This window comes from Esox lucius, chromosome 17, assembly GCF_011004845.1.
Source record: "Esox lucius isolate fEsoLuc1 chromosome 17, fEsoLuc1.pri, whole genome shotgun sequence".
Classification (NCBI taxonomy): Eukaryota; Metazoa; Chordata; class Actinopteri; order Esociformes; family Esocidae; genus Esox; species Esox lucius.
The window spans coordinates 8,968,057-8,984,017 of NC_047585.1; the positions used below are offsets into that span (position 1 = coordinate 8,968,057).

Here is a 15,961-nt window from a genome sequence, read left to right on the forward strand (position 1 = left end):
TGTCAACCTAATCAGGCCTGTTAGCAGACAGTCAATCTGGGTAATTTACAGATCAAGGGATTTTTCATTTACTTAGAGGGACCAAGAGAGCTTTGCCAGAAAACGAGGGAGAGAGAGGATGTGAATAGAGCAGAGATAATGCAGAAGAGAAAGTTAATCGATTCCATTGTGTCCGGGAGAGAAACACACACACAGAGAGAGGGACAGAAACACACACACGCACAGAGAGGGGCAGAAACACACAGAGAGGGGCAGAAACACACAAACAAACAGAGAGGGACAGAAACACACAAACGCACAGCGAGGGAGAGAAACACACACACGCACAGAGAGGGGCAGAAACACACAGAGAGGGGCAGAAACACACAAACAAACAGAGAGGGACAGAAACACACAAACGCACAGAGAGGGAGAGAAACACACACACGCACAGAGAGGGGCAGAAACACACAAACAAACAGAGAGGGACAGAAACACACAAACAAACAGAGAGGGACAGAAACACACAAACAAACAGAGAGGGACAGAAACACACAAACAAACAGAGAGGGACAGAAACACACAAACAAACAGAGAGGGACAGAAACACACAAACAAACAGAGAGGGACAGAAACACACAAACAAACAGAGAGGGACAGAAACACACAAACGCACAGAGAGGTAGAGAAACACACACACGCACAGAGAGGGACAGAAACACACAAACAAACAGAGAGGGACAGAAACACACAAACAAACAGAGAGGGACAGAAACACACACACGCACAGAGAGGGACAGAAACACACAGAGAGGGAGAGAAACACACAAACACACAGAGAGGGTGAGAAACACACAAACACACAGAGAGGGAGAGAAACACACAGAGAGGGAGAGAAACACACAGAGAGGGAGAGAAACACACAGAGAGGGAGAGAAACACACAAACACACAGAGAGGGAGAGAAACACACAAACACACAGAGAGGGAGAGAAACACACAAACACACAGAGAGGGAGAGAAACACACAAACGCACAGAGAGGGAGAGAAACACACAAACGCACAGAGAGGGAGAGAAACACACAAACGCACAGAGAGGGTGAGAAACACACAAACGCACAGAGAGGGAGAGAAACACACAAACGCACAGAGAGGGTGAGAAGTACACAAACGCACAGAGAGGGTGAGAAACACACAAACGCACAGAGAGGGAGAGAAACACACAAACTCACAGAGAGGGAGAGAAACACACAAACGTACAGAGAGGGAGAGAAACACACAAACGTACAGAGAGGGAGAGAAACACACAAACGCACAGAGAGGGAGAGAAACACACAAACGCACAGAGAGGGAGAGAAACACACAAACGCACAGAGAGGGAGAGAAACACACAAACGCACAGAGGGGGAGAGAAACACACAAACGCACAGAGGGGGAGAGAAACACACAAACGCACAGAGAGGGAGAGAAACACACAAACGCACAGAGAGGGAGAGAAACACACAAACGCACAGAGAGGGAGAGAAACACACAAACGCACAGAGAGGGAGAGAAACACACAAACGCACAGAGAGGGAGAGAAACACACAAACGCACAGAGAGGGAGAGAAACACACAAACGCACAGAGAGGGAGAGAAACACACAAACGCACAGAGAGGGAGAGAAACACACAAACGCACAGAGAGGGAGAGAAACACACAAACGCACAGAGAGGGACAAGTACAGGGGATATTCTATAGGGCAGGTGATACTCAAATGGGTTATTCTATAAGAGGGGTCATAAAAAAAATATTTGGGGGGGGGCATATTTATTAATGTATATTCATTTGCGGGCCAGAGAAAGGGCAGTTAATATTGAAAATATAAACTGCCTGTTACCTTAGACCTGTGTTAGATAGACTTTAAGTATCCCTTAGGGCATAGCCTGATGGGCTTGCCTCTTATTGTTGGAACAATTCCCTTTGATGAGCTGGCTTTTTGTCCTTAATGATGGCCATCCCTCACTGCCTCACCACACATCCTGTGGGTTAATAAATTCCTGAGGTCGAATGATCTCTACCAGGTCACATGACTGCTCCTGTGTGCATCTGTATTGGTAGCAGACCAGGGCTGCTTCAGGCTAACAGGGGAGGTGAAACGCATGAGCGGTGCCAATTGCTAATCTGTTGTGGGCCTCAGATTATCGAGCTAGAACAATCTAGGTTCTTTCACAGATTTGTTGGCTATTGGTTGTTTCACAGTTCTGAATGTTAGTCTGAGGTCATGGAGTGTCGGGTGGGTGTCTGTTTGTGTGAAGAATTCCTAAACGAAGCGTGTAGGAACCACAGCTTTTAGCTTTGTTCCAGAGAGCAAGAGACTAGCTAGTCACATGGTTGACATGAGCGTGGCACTGTTTGTGTGTGTGTAGTAAGTGTGTGTTTTAGGGTGTGGCAAATAAGTGTCTGTAAATTATAGATGGCAGTGTAATTCATCAGACTTGGGGTGTGTGTGTGTGTGTGTGTAAATTGCCTATTTACTCCATTTAATCACAGCCAATTAAGTCAGCCTATTGAATAGCACAGAACAATGTTCTATAATGGAGCAGATTGACAGACAGTTGAAGTCACCTTATCAAACCATATTTTATGGCTCTGGTGGCACTGAAGCCAAGACTCGCCCAGCATCGGCTCCAAGCGTAATCTATACCAGAAATTGTCTTTGGCTAACTGCCCCATAAAGCTGGCATCATCAGGTCTGCGGGGAAGTGGGCAGACTGGGCACAGATGGGGCATCATTTTTCCACCGTGGCAGACTAGACAGCAGGTCAGCTCACCAGGCTGTGCCTCATACCAGCTGGTCATTTCAAACGTCGGCTCTATGTCCTACCTTAATTCCATACACGTTAAGGTGAGAGAATAGTTTTCATAGGTAAAACTCAAACCCTAATTTCTTCCAGCCTGCCAGTTAGTGATCTGTTCTTGCTTCCATTGTTCTGTCCTGAAGGCCTCTCCTGTGTCATCCGTACCAGTGTTACTGATATGCCCGTAGCTTCCACCACGGTAACACAATAACCGCTAACCAGGCCAAGACAACTGTCAGGCCTTTTCATCCAAACATATGATAGAAGCTTAATGAATTCAGTTACCGTTCCATCTGAGAAGGAGAGGGGGGGGGGGGCTGGAGAGGACGAGGTAAAGAGAGGTAGCGGAAGACTGAGGGAGAGAGGGAGCGAGAGAAAGAAACTTCAAAGAGCTCTTGTGGAGAACATCGCTTGCTACTGTCTAAGAATAAATATGTCCCGTCAGATAAAGCTAGTGAGACCAAGCAGTTTAAACATCCAAATTGCTGTTATTTTAACGTCTTCTATTCCTGGTATGTGACATCCTGCAGTAGGTGGTGCTGGGTGCTGTGAAAACCACGGTGCAGTAGGTCAACTCAGCTGAAAGATTATAAAGAGTTAGTCGGAGAATCTCTCTGTTCATACAACCAGCGCTCAAGAACCTGGCCGACAAGGTGAATTCTCTGTCGTTAAGCAAGGCACATACTGTAGAGCATTTTTCACAACGCTTTATTTAGATAAACAAACCTTGGTGCCTGATTTGCACCGCAGATAAACAGTGAAAATGAAAAATGTCGCATGTCACCAGTGAAAATGGGACAATACGCAAAATGGGGTAAACTTGACAAGTCTGCCACTTCCATACAACTTACCTTATATGTGTGAAATAGGACAAGTATACACACCTGTGAAAGTATTGCTTTAGGAGGCTTGCAGAAAAGAACCCATTACCTTTTCATGACCCAGTCCCACACGGCCACTCTGGCCTGTAGAACTGAAAGAATAAAAACCAGCACAGTTAAATGGAGCTAACAATGGGTTTGACCCTCCTGTTTAGTGTGATATTCTGCTGATTCTAAAGGTAATGGTACCCCCTGTTGTGTAGTCATTAGCTGCCATTGACACAAGTCTTATTTTAGCTGATATAAATTCACAGTAAGCGATCAGATGATTTTTACACTGATCTTATCTTAGTGGTTTTTAATCTTTTCATCATGTGTTCATTTCAAATTGCAGGTCATGCAACAGAAGGGGGGACATCGAGAGTTCTGTTTATACTGGGGAAGAAAGGAGCCGCCAAAGCTATGGCGTTGTAAAAGCACCTTGCTGTAATCCTCAGTGATGCATATTTGACTTCCTCTCTCTGGCTCCTCAAATAGTAGCTGGGTCTGGGTGGGGTTCTCTTGTCATGGTTACCATAGAAACCTGGAAAACTAACACAGCCAAGTCACAATAATAACAGGAAGTGTGAAAAGGTTTTCAACCTGATATTTCCTTTGGTTGGGTGACATTCAAATAGTATGCATATATTGTTTTTTTATTTTGGCCATGTCTTTATTTCGTTTAGAAGCATCTATTCTGAAATGCAGAGAGGATGACTTTATTAAGTGAATTCTTCATCTATCACATGAATGCACTGTTGGGGGTTTTGTGTGTGTTTGCTGGCCTGGTGTGTCCTGTCGGCGTCAGTTCAGGTTTATCGCAACGCGATTTAATCCTAATGATGACCTAACAGAGTTAACAGCTGAGCTTATGGAGAGATATGTACGTTTCTCTGCATAAGACTGCTATACGACTACACTGTATTTACAAATGGATGGAGAGAAAGGGAGATAGAAAAGAGAAGTACAGAAAAAGATAGACCGAGGTTACAGTAGGAATATGTGACCCCTTACCATGAGAAAAGGGAATCTGGCTCATCTCTTTGTTTCCCATTTTTATGCATACTTTAATTATTAGCACTTTGATTCCTCACTGTATGTGGATACTATTTTGTAAAATTTATTTTTTAACCTTTTGAGTGTGTAATGTTTACTTAGATTTTCACATTTTCTTACTGTCACTTACTGTCTCTAAACTTCATTTTATCATTCCCAGTTTCCTCTTGTTTCGTCTATGTAAACAAATGTTTCCCATGCCAATAATGCCCTTCATACTGAACTGAGAGCGAGAGAGACAGAGAGATTGAACCAGAAAGTGAGGGACAGACAGACAGACAGACAGAGGGAGTCATGATCAAGACAGCAAGCGAGACAGATCAAAGCAGACACCCAGACAGACAGACCGATAGAGACAGAAGGAGACAGACAGACAGACAGGCAGGCAGGCAGAGGCTGACAGACAGACAGGCATACAGACCGACAGAGGGAGGGAGATATATTTGAGATGTCAAACACATGGTGAACAATTTATTAAAAATAGTTCTGTTTAAAAAAACTTGGTCCTCCGTGGCCTTGAAACCAGAATAAACGTAAATATAAGACAATTTTGGCATTAGTGAGGCAGTTACCATCAGTACAGTTAATATCATTTTATTGTCTTTATATTGTCTGGATTATATTACATTGTTTTGACAGCATTTTTACAGCATTCTCTTGGGATTTCTGAGCTACTTGGACATATCTTCACAAAAATAAGCAAAATAAGGTATTCAATTTATTTGATGGATGAAATCTAATTTCCTTATTGCTGTTTGGATCGTCGTCTTCCATTATGTCATTGTGTCTGGCATCTGTTGTTTGAGATGGAGGCGAAAATAGTTACTGACTGAATGGCACTGACACTTACGTTGTCCTGAAACACAATATCAGCAAGGTGTCTCTTTGCATTGTGTGCTGTGTACATGCTCGCCTGCGTACATACGTGTGTGTGTGTGTGTGTGGGTGCGGGTGTGTGGGAGGGTGAGAGACAGCGGAGTGTCAGTAAGTTGTGTGTTGGACGGCAGGGTTCACACCTATTAATGAGAAACCGTGAAAGACTCTGTGGATCAGTTTGGAGGGGAAAACAAACAACAGATATTTACTGTATATTTTAACATAAAAAAAATTATTGCAGGACTTTTTGAACTCTGAGGAAAACATCTGCATTTGGTGAAGAGAGAACAGAGACGGTAGACATCGGATCAGTTGTAAGACAGACTACGGTTCCCACCATATCACAACATGAGTCTTGTAGTTTTAACTTCTCATTTGTTGCTCTTTTGTTTTCTTTGTTTCTTTGTTGTGTCATTTTCCAGGTTAGTTATTTTTTATTTACTCCTATTCTGTATTATTATTGCTGCTTAAACGTTTCTGCGTTGGACATGGTGGCAATCATCCACTTTTGAATTGACTGAAACAGGTACAAAGACAAAGAGAGACTGTGAGAGAGACATAGATGAGAGCTTTCTCATTTTCCAATTGCTTTGTCCGTGTAAACAAATGTTTCCCATGCCAATAAAGTATTTATATTGGGTTGAGTGATTCCTCCTTTCTTCACTCCTATTCTGGAAGAACCTCTATCTCTTTGTCGCTAGTGAAAATTGGTATCCTAGCAATCTGAACACTAACTAAAATCCAGTAAGGTGAATAACCTGTGGTCTTGTCACTGAGAAAGACACTTCAACCTAATTGCTCCCAGGTTGTTGCTGTAATGAGTCATACTGGCTGGTTAACGCCACACACACACACACACACACACACATTACAGGTCATGGGGGGGGGGGGGGGGGGGGGGGGGTCTCTTTTTATTGCCATTCACCTAGCCTCACCTCATTGATGTCATTCTCACGGACTCCACAGCCAAGCAAAACGGGACAGTGGTTTGTCTTTGGTGTTTGTCAAGTGTGTTGACATCATGGCTGTCGCTGCCATACAACACACGGGAGATACAGAGAGCTGCAGTATCTCACCCCCTGGCTATTTGACTGTTCAGCGTTAACAACTAGACAGTAGAGGCTGGTGCGTAAGCAGGTGATAAAACACCCATGTTGTCCCAGTGTCCTTAGAGAGATACTGACTGAAAGATGGTGCCTACTTCTGTTAGCATGTCACACTGAGGGTGGGTCAGAGAGATAGACAACGCCTGTTTCCTCTCCCCCCTCTTTCCACTCCTCTTTTCTCATCTGTTTTTTCTGGTCCCATAGGGAGAGGGAGGTGAGGGGGAGAGTGCAGAAGAAGGGAGCAACCAGCACTGCTGTCCTTTTTTCACACTTTGACTGACTACAAAAGACAACAAGGATACAGTGACTGATTTCCTGGACTCAGGGAGGCAGGGGGAGGCTGGGGGGAGGCAGGGGAGAGGGGGCTCTCAGGTCAAGTGCATAGGGTTGACACAGGCATGCCTTCCCTCTCCGTTTCTCTCTCCAGCTCGTTCTCTTCTCCCTTTCCATGTCCCCCTTTCCCACTCTGTCTTCCTCCCTCCATCACTCTTTCTTCCGCTGGTTTCCAGGAGCAGACCTATTTGAGACAGAGACTTCCTACTCTCACTGCACCCTAAATTCTTGTTCATAATTTCCTAATCAGTCCCATTATCTTCTACGCATGCCAGGCTTTTTATGTAATTGCATGTCTATATGCTGTCTATGACTTGCAGTGTCATTACACCAAGTAACGTTCCTGGTCGGTTTGACTTCATAGTAGAACGGTTGTATAGTATGGAAATCCGCTTTTCATTGAGGTTTCAGCTTCTCTTTACTCACTGAGCATGAATAAGCTTTTCTTTTAATGAAGGCTAGGGATCAAGTACGCATTCAAGTTAAATCAATCAACTTTACTTTACAAAGCCCCTTTTTATATCACACACACGTACGAGTTGGCCAAGTTGGCACACACTCACCGCTGTTCATACACACTGCCCCACATGGTGTCATTCGTACAATGTTGAATTTACTACCACTCCACCTCTGAGACGGACTTGGCATCAAAACGCTTAATGCTGCCCTACGATTGGCTAGCTCTTTGGCTTTGTTTGTCAAATCTGAGTCATGATAGGCTGTGACAGGGCTGGGCTATTTGCATACTGGGCCAGAACAGACCAGTGCCTCGGCAGTCAGTTCTGTTGCTAGGGAAACAGAACCTCGCTAGGCTTTGACTGTGTCTTCCTGATCAATGGCTCTCATTTGACTCTATCTCTCTCTGTCTGCCTTTTGGTTTCTCTCACTCTGTCCCTCCCTCATTCTTTCTCTCGCTCTGTCTTCCCTAAATGCTCTGACACAGACTGTGTCTAACCCCAAAACAATGAAGTCAATGGTTGTTTGAAGAGACATCCTCATTGCACACACGGCATAGCCATTTACGGGTAAGTGTCTGTGGTTCTTATAAGGATGTGGTTGGCCCCTGTCATCTGGTGGAATCAGTTGTGTCACTGATCAGCACAGCTAGTGTTGAAACATTTAATGACAACCATTACTTACAACAGCCTGCTGTCATTACAGCCCTATGAGGAAGACACACGCGGTTCACAGCGTCTTGGTGCGCCAGAAGGTCTGCTGACAAAGCATTCTGAAACACAATGGTGAGAGGAAGACTTCACAGTTGCACTCAAATTATTTTCCAGACAGTGCAGATGAAGAGCAACTGACCGGACTTGCTGACAGTTACAGTCTCCTATCAGCCAAAAGCCCATTACTTTATGCCGATTCATCTTCGGGATTGAGGGATTGAGGGATTATAGAGGCTTTTAAGGTTTTTAGGAGAATCCCATCACAGCCTGTGTGTGTGTTTGTGTGTCTCGATAATTGTGCTGATAGTTCATAATGAATTCCAAACTCTGACTGCTGGGAGGTTAGCTGAACAAATCACAGGGATAATCTACAGCGACTGGTGGACCCGTTTATGGAGTCGAAGCCATAGGCAGATTTGGGTTGTGTTTACCCTTGCCTCATTATAGCCTCATGTTCCCTGGGACTATCTAGTCTCAGTGCTCTATACGTTTGTGTAAACAGATGAAGAAATGGATGTTTAATATTTGCTAATATCCCGTTATCTTAAATGCCCACCACTCATTTGATTTAATTGCTTGTCTCGTTTGCATACTTTTGATTAACACATTGCTTGATGCATGAATGTACTTAAAGCATAAAGGGGATTGTGATTCTCCAGCCACTCCCTCCGGCGCCTTGGGCACCTGGTTCAGAGAGCAGTGGGGAGTAGATCCACATGGTTTGGCTTGGATACCTGTGAGGAAAGATAACAATCAACCCTCCTGAATTCATTAGGAGTTGCTGCATTCAGACCGGGTGCTGGAGATACAATTGGATATGACAAAAAAAAAAGCTAATCTGGAGATCCTATTGGAGTATTTTTTTATTAAATACACATACATCACATTAATACTAGAAAGACTGTCCTATTGGATAATTTTCATTAATTAAACATACAGTAATATTAGAAAGGCTGTCATTTTGCAGTATTTTCATTAAATAAGCCTAAAGCAATATTAGAAAGTCTGACTTATTGGAGTATTTTAAATAAAATAGCGCAGTAATATTAGAAAAACTGTCCTGTGATTTTTTTCCCCCCGTTTCATTGCAAATCAGCCATGAAGATTTCAACTATGCTACTAGCATGAATGACCAGAAACCTCTGCAGGGAATGTTTTAAGTTAATGTTTCCAATATTTTTTGTCTCAAATTGTTTCCCCATTCACTTTTGGTCTCCTCATACTCCCTTTAGACAGTCGCAACATCTTTCCAATTAGCCCCACTCACCCCACCCAAAACTCTGTACATTTCCATGTGGACTAGCTAATTCTATTCCAGTCTTATTCTGTAAGGGAAGGGGGAAGGCGACTTTGTCGTGTCTTTGCTTAAAATTAAGACTGCATGGAAGCTGTAACCAATCTTCTTATTTGCCTGAATAGATAAAAAATTGAAGGATTAGTTTATCCACATCATGACTCAGCTAGGATAGACCGAGATTTACTCCACGCTCTCCTCTTCCTCCCTCTCTTTTGTCTGAAATTAACATGGTTGTTCTTTTTTCTTCCATAGCTTATTTCTAGCTGACGAATGCCCTTGGGAGTGGGAGAGGTGTATGCAAGTGTCTGTGTGTGTGTCAGTGGTGTGTTTGCAGCAGTGATCGATGTTTTGGATCCAGTCTTTATAATGGAGCAGCTGTGTGAACCAGGGCCACCAGAACCCTGTGCCTGTGCTAACTTGAGGAGGAAAGCAAAACATTGATATCAAGAACAAAAAGAAAATGACTGTGAATAAATGTCTTTGTTACTGTTTTGGGCCTCTGTTGTGGTGTAAAGGCTGTTATTTATTTTTTACACTTCTTGACTGTAGTTTGAGGACTGTGTGCCTGCTACAGGGTTGTCAGTTTTATTACTGAGCGGATGTGTCTGAGTGGATTTAAAACCCTTAAATCTACTGTACATGTGTTTTCAACCAGCCCAATCCTGTGAAATACTGCTGGTCAATCCTGTGAAATACTGCTAGTCAATCCTGTGATATACTGCTGGTCAATCCTGTGAAATACTGCTGGTCAATCCTGTGAAATACTGCTGGTCAATCCTATGAAATACTGCTGGTCAATCCTGTGATATACTGCTGGTCAATCCTGTGATATACTGCTGGTCAATCCTGTGATATACTGCTAGTCAATCCTGTGATATACTGCTGGTCAATCCTGTGATATACTGCTGGTCAATCTTGGCGAGAATCTTTTTCTGCTTTGATGTGTTGGTCTCCTCATCTCATATAAAAAATAGCAGTAATGGAAAGCTGAGAGAAAAAGAGGTGAAGGGGAGAGAGCAAACGAAAGAGAGAGTGATTGGACGATTGGGTGTGTCTGTTCTCTGCAGTGGTTTGTCTCTTGTTCTCTAACCTGCTGATGGTTTGACTTTTATACATTCATTAAAAATCATATGATTTAGAACCCATTCCATTGTATTGTGAGGGCCCAGTAAGTTCAACATAATGCTTCGAGGATTACCCACTGGTCCAATTAAAAGAGAAGAGGGTCTGCTGAAAGGAGAGAGCTATTTGTAAAGATAAAGTCAGAGAGACTAAGAAAGACAATGAGAGAGAGAAAGTAGAATTTTCAGAAAGGAAGAGCGATAAAAAAGAAAGATAAAAATGACTGGTGCTGTTCCACGCCACACATCCTCTTTCACAGCCATTTCTAGGGCCGGATTAAGAAATTACACGCCGGGGGCTTTGTATTTTATAAATAGTCAAAGCAATTTTGGCATAGTTTATGGTTGCGCAAAGGCATTTGAGGATTACCGCACATGGATAAAATAATAATAATGAATCAACGTGTAGCTACTTGCAATTCTACATCATTTACACTACAGACTGATTTTTATTAAAGCGACATTGAAACAATATCCCAAGCCAATAAACAGACAGATATTATTATTTGGACATTCCAGTGGGCAGGAGGTTGAACAGACTTCCAGTGGGCAGGAGGTTGAACAGACTTCCAGTGGGCAGGAGGTTGAACAGACTTCCAGTGTGCAGGAGGTTGAACAGACTTCCAGTGGGCAGGAGGTTGAACAGACTTCCAGTGGGCAGGAGGTTGAACAGACTTCCAGTGGGCAGGAGGTTGAACAGACTTCCAGTGGGCAGGAGGTTGAACAGACTTCCAGTGGGCAGGAGGTTGAACAGACTTCCAGTGGGCAGGAGGTTGAACAGACTTCCAGTGGGCAGGAGGTTGAACAGACTTCCAGTGGGCAGGAGGTTGAACAGACTTCCAGTGGGCAGGAGGTTGAACAGACGTCCAGTGGGCAGGAGGTTGAACAGACGTCCAGTGGGCAGGAGGTTGAACAGACTTCCAGTGGGCAAGAGGTTGAACAGACTTCCAGTGCACTGAGCGTAGTGAAGGGAAGGCCCTATGCTTTGAACAAACACACTGTCATTTATCGGCATACTGTATAGCAAAGAATGTAGGGCCATTAATGCAAATCATAAGTGTTTGATTGCTATGCCTGATCAACTCTTTGCAAACACCTCCAAAAATAGAATAATCTGCATGTCATTGGTTGAGCTTTGTTTATTGACAAGCATATCTTAGAGATTTCTGGGGTAAGGAAAAATGTACTGAAGACAAATTGCCAGCCGGTTTGCTTGGTTTGTCTGCTCCCTCCATCCCTGTGATGCTCGTGCCACAGCACGGAGTAGCATGTCAACCTGCCCGCGTCAAGATCAAAGTTCCGGCAAAACTCCTCTCCAAATACTCTGTGCTAGCTGCAACTCTGTGACCAGGAGATGGGATTTGCCACAGATTCATAAAATTGGGATAATATAACTTTTCCAATGCTTTCGGTATTATAATGCTTATAGATTATTATAATATTGTGATTGGAATACAATTTATTTGTTTGAAAGAACAAAATTGCTTCCTTTAGGTATCAGCCAAAAATGAAAATGTATAAAACATACATAGGTGTATATTTGTATCCCTTCTATGGCTCCTTAACGGTCTTGAGACCATGGGGTCCAGTAAACCCCTTTATTCATCGTGTTGTTACCAGACTGTTGCTGGTACAGTTTTAGCATCAGTGTACAAATACAACTGAAGTGATCCAGTAGCAGCACAGCAGTGAGAGTTAGTGATGTTCAGTTGCTGCTTGAGCTGCTTCATCTTTATTTTTCTAATGTCTGTAATCCAGACGTAGGGAGTGTATTCCAGTGTGGTTTCTTAGTGCAATCTTTGTGTGTGTGTGTGTGTGTGTGTGTGTGTGTAAGTGCATGTGTGTAAATTGACAAACTGCTCATTTGGAGAGAACTCGGTAGAGACTATTGTGGTCTCAGATGGGAGTGTATCTGTGACCTGAGGGGGAGCAATTAGTTTTTTGCATGGTCATGGATTTTACCAGTATAAAAAGATTAGCTGTATTTTACCAGATTACAATGATTAACTGATCCGCACTGTGCATTGAAGTTCAGATGAAGTTCAGCCCTTCATCTATGGGGTTTTCTAGTCTAATCTTCAGCAATAGGTTGTGGGCATGTATACAAATGGTTTTATTGAACCAAAGTACCAAGTACTAATTGCTTATTAGAAATGTGTGTGTTTTTAAGAGTTCTTGTCAGTTTCTGAAAAACGTCTGATACTGTGCTGTACTTTAATGGCTATATAGTCTGGTTGACATAAGCACTCTAGTCCTGATGGCAGAGGTTCTGTCAGTGAGGCTGTAATGGCTATAATGTTTATTTGAACAAACCTTTTCGTGTTCCTTTATTAGACCATATAAATTCATCACAGGTACTGGATTATCATAATAAAAATATAACTGCTTGGTTAATTGTCTGGTTTGGTCACAGAAAAGTCGTTATTTGAATTATTTTCTTACCCTCTGTTTCTCACTTATCCGATTGTGCCGATCGTGTCATTGGTCAGCTTGGTGCTACAATCTGTGCATCTGGGAGGCCACATACCGATATTTCAACGCCTAGTTTACTCTGTTTCTCCTGTATTGCTACAGGACAATTTAAAGCATTAAACTGCATATTGAACTCTCCTCTAACCCATCTTGTTAACCATACTTCTCTCCTTTTTCCCGTGTGTATGTAGGATCCGTCCCCAGATGGCGAAGGAGAAGATCGAGGGCTGCCACGTGTGCACGCTGGTGACACCCGGGGAGCCCCAAGTGTTGCTGGGAAAAGACAAGGCCTTCACGTACGACTTTGTGTTCGACATCGACTCGGCACAGGAGCAGATCTACGTGGCCTGCGTTCACAAACTCATCGAGGGCTGCTTTGACGGTTACAACGCCACAGTGTTTGCGTACGGTCAGGTACTGACACACACACACACATCGAGATTTGCATACAGACAAGTCTATAAATTCTGCCATTGTAATTAAGAGCTTATTTTTTGATTGACTTGCCTAGTAAAATAAATACACATGCTTGTTTTTAGCGGCTGACCTTTTCACCTGTAAGACTCTTCGGGTGAGAGTGTCTGCTAAATGAACAACATGCGATGTCAGTGGGAAACCTGTCAATAGTGTTGTAAGTTATTTGTGTGTTTGTCAGACGGGCTCAGGGAAGACTTACACCATGGGTACGGGCTTTGACATGAACGTCCCAGATGAGGAGAAGGGTATCATCCCGCGGGCTGTTCGACAGCTGTTTCTGGGAATCCAGGAGAGGAAGAGCCAGGCCCAGAGAGAAGGGACACACCCTCCGGAGTTTAAAGTCAGCGCACAGTTCCTAGAGGTAAGAACACACACCCTCCAGAGTGTAACGGGGTCACCCATCCACTAAAATAAGTGCACTCATCGTCTTGGGCTTCATTGCTCGTGATTGTGTGCGTGCGCTTGTGTTTGTGTGGTGAATGTGTATATTGTGCCTGTGAGGTAATGGCTGACCTTACTCAGGTGTGGAAGGGAGAGGCTGGTTACAGCTCTGGGGATGCTACAGGAAGTGACAGGGTAATGACAAATGTAAACAGGAAGCAGGGTGCTGATGGATGTTAGCCATTGATGGTGATGTTACCCAATGATAATATGGATGGACAGACAGGCAGAAAGACAGGCAGGCAGGCAGGCAGTGTTGGAGACTTGAGCAGATGTGTCATAGACATTAACTGGCTGATGCAAGTGGTGCCTGGTACCTGCTCTGGTGCCTGGCTAGTATCTGTCAGCAGTGTGTGTGTGTGTGTGTGTGTGTGTGAATGAGGTGGTGACAGTGTTCTAGAGGAAATGTACCGTATTATTGGCTAACCTGTTGAATGTTTTGTAGATGAGCTTTGTAGCATTGGTGGGCTGATGGCTGATGCAGTGGTCATGTATTCTATATGAGGGTAATGGGGTGTATTGGCTGTATGCTTCCCATCTAGAGACGAGCTCCGCAATCGAGGACTAATGTCACCTGATTCATTGACTGCCCCTAGCTGTTTCATCTCCATCAGAGTTCCGTGTAGCTCTATCCTTGTTTATTGGGTCTCATTTTCTCTCTTCCGCCTCCTCTCGCTCCTGTCATTAGTTCAGCAGCAGGCTCTTTATCAGGTCAGTGCGTTATCAGTACTGATGATAAACAGACTGTCCAAGCAAAGGCTAGTTTGTGAGTGTGCACGTGTGCGCTACGCTGTTTCCTGTACACCGGCGACCTTATTTCTTCCTAACAGTCAAAGGCAATATGTTTGCTACTCTGTCCGATCACTTTCCAGCTGTACAACGAGGAGATTCTAGACCTGTTCGATGGAGCCCGAGATCCAGACTGTAAAAGCAGGAAGTCTAACATTAAGATCCACGAGGACAGCAACGGGTCCATCTACACCACCGGAGTCACCTCACGATTAGTCAACTCCGAGGAAGAGGTGTGCGCTCCTCAAGTCGTTTCCGTGTTTGTGTGTATTTGTGTTCAGTACTGACGGTGTGTGTCTGTTGCTCTCTAGCTGTTACAGTGTTTGAAGCTGGGAGCTCTGTCTCGCACTACGGCCAGTACCCAGATGAATGCGTCCAGTTCCAGATCTCATGCCATCTTCACCATCAACCTCTGTCAGATGAGAGTCTGTCCACTAACTGAGGTGTGGGGGAGGAGGGCGGGCTTTAAACCGGGTGAAAATCCTGGAGTGGTGTAAAGTGGTTCTAAAACATGGACACTTTGTAGGTGTCTCTTCGCTATTTGTTTTCCGTTTATTTTAAAAGATTAGTTCTTAAACTTTACATGTTTGTTGGTAACTCACGGTAACTTCACTAATTATCGTATTTTTGTGTTAATAGTCATGCTTAATCGGTTTTTGTAACTAGTGTCGTCTTTTTATGTAAATAAATTAGTTCTAAAACATAGACAGTTTGTCGGTATCTCGTTACTAAATGTTTTCTATTTATGTCAGGAGAATGGTGGGGAGAACAGAGGCGTGGTCGGAGGGTTGATCGCGGAAGAGAACGGGGAGATGAATGGTGTCGGCGGAGGTCCTATAGCCAAGCCTGAATATGAGACTTTGATGGCCAAGTTTCATTTTGTGGACCTGGCTGGATCAGAGAGACTCAAACGGACCGGCGCCACGGGGGAGAGGGCACGGGAAGGCATATCCATCAACTGTGGACTGGTGAGGAGAGTGACAGTGTTGGTTATGGGGTTTATAATGATGATGTGTGTTCTAACTGGTGCTGGGAAATGTGATAACAATCATCAAGTCGATAATAGTGATAATGTTGTCAGCGATGATGATAGTGATAATGATGTCAGCGATGGTCATGATGATATAGTGATAATGATGTCAGCG

At 43.8% G+C, this 15,961-nt stretch overlaps 1 protein-coding gene across 11 annotated transcripts in view; it reads left to right on the top strand.

Annotated features, from left to right (window-relative positions):
• kif21b (kinesin family member 21B) overlaps positions 1-15,961 on the top strand; it is a 63,881-nt gene that overhangs the window by 13,066 nt on the left and 34,854 nt on the right. For all 11 annotated transcript variants that reach the window (XR_002198078.2, XR_002198081.2, XR_002198082.2 and 8 more), the window contains exons 2-6: positions 13,301-13,523; positions 13,765-13,947; positions 14,900-15,049; positions 15,128-15,259; positions 15,569-15,784. Coding sequence is in view for 5 of the 11 variants with exons in the window: in XM_020055639.2 (XP_019911198.2) it covers positions 13,301-13,523; positions 13,765-13,947; positions 14,900-15,049; positions 15,128-15,259; positions 15,569-15,784 (904 nt within the window). In the remaining 6 variants the exon portion in view is untranslated. The remainder of the gene's footprint in view (positions 1-13,300; positions 13,524-13,764; positions 13,948-14,899; positions 15,050-15,127; positions 15,260-15,568; positions 15,785-15,961) is intronic.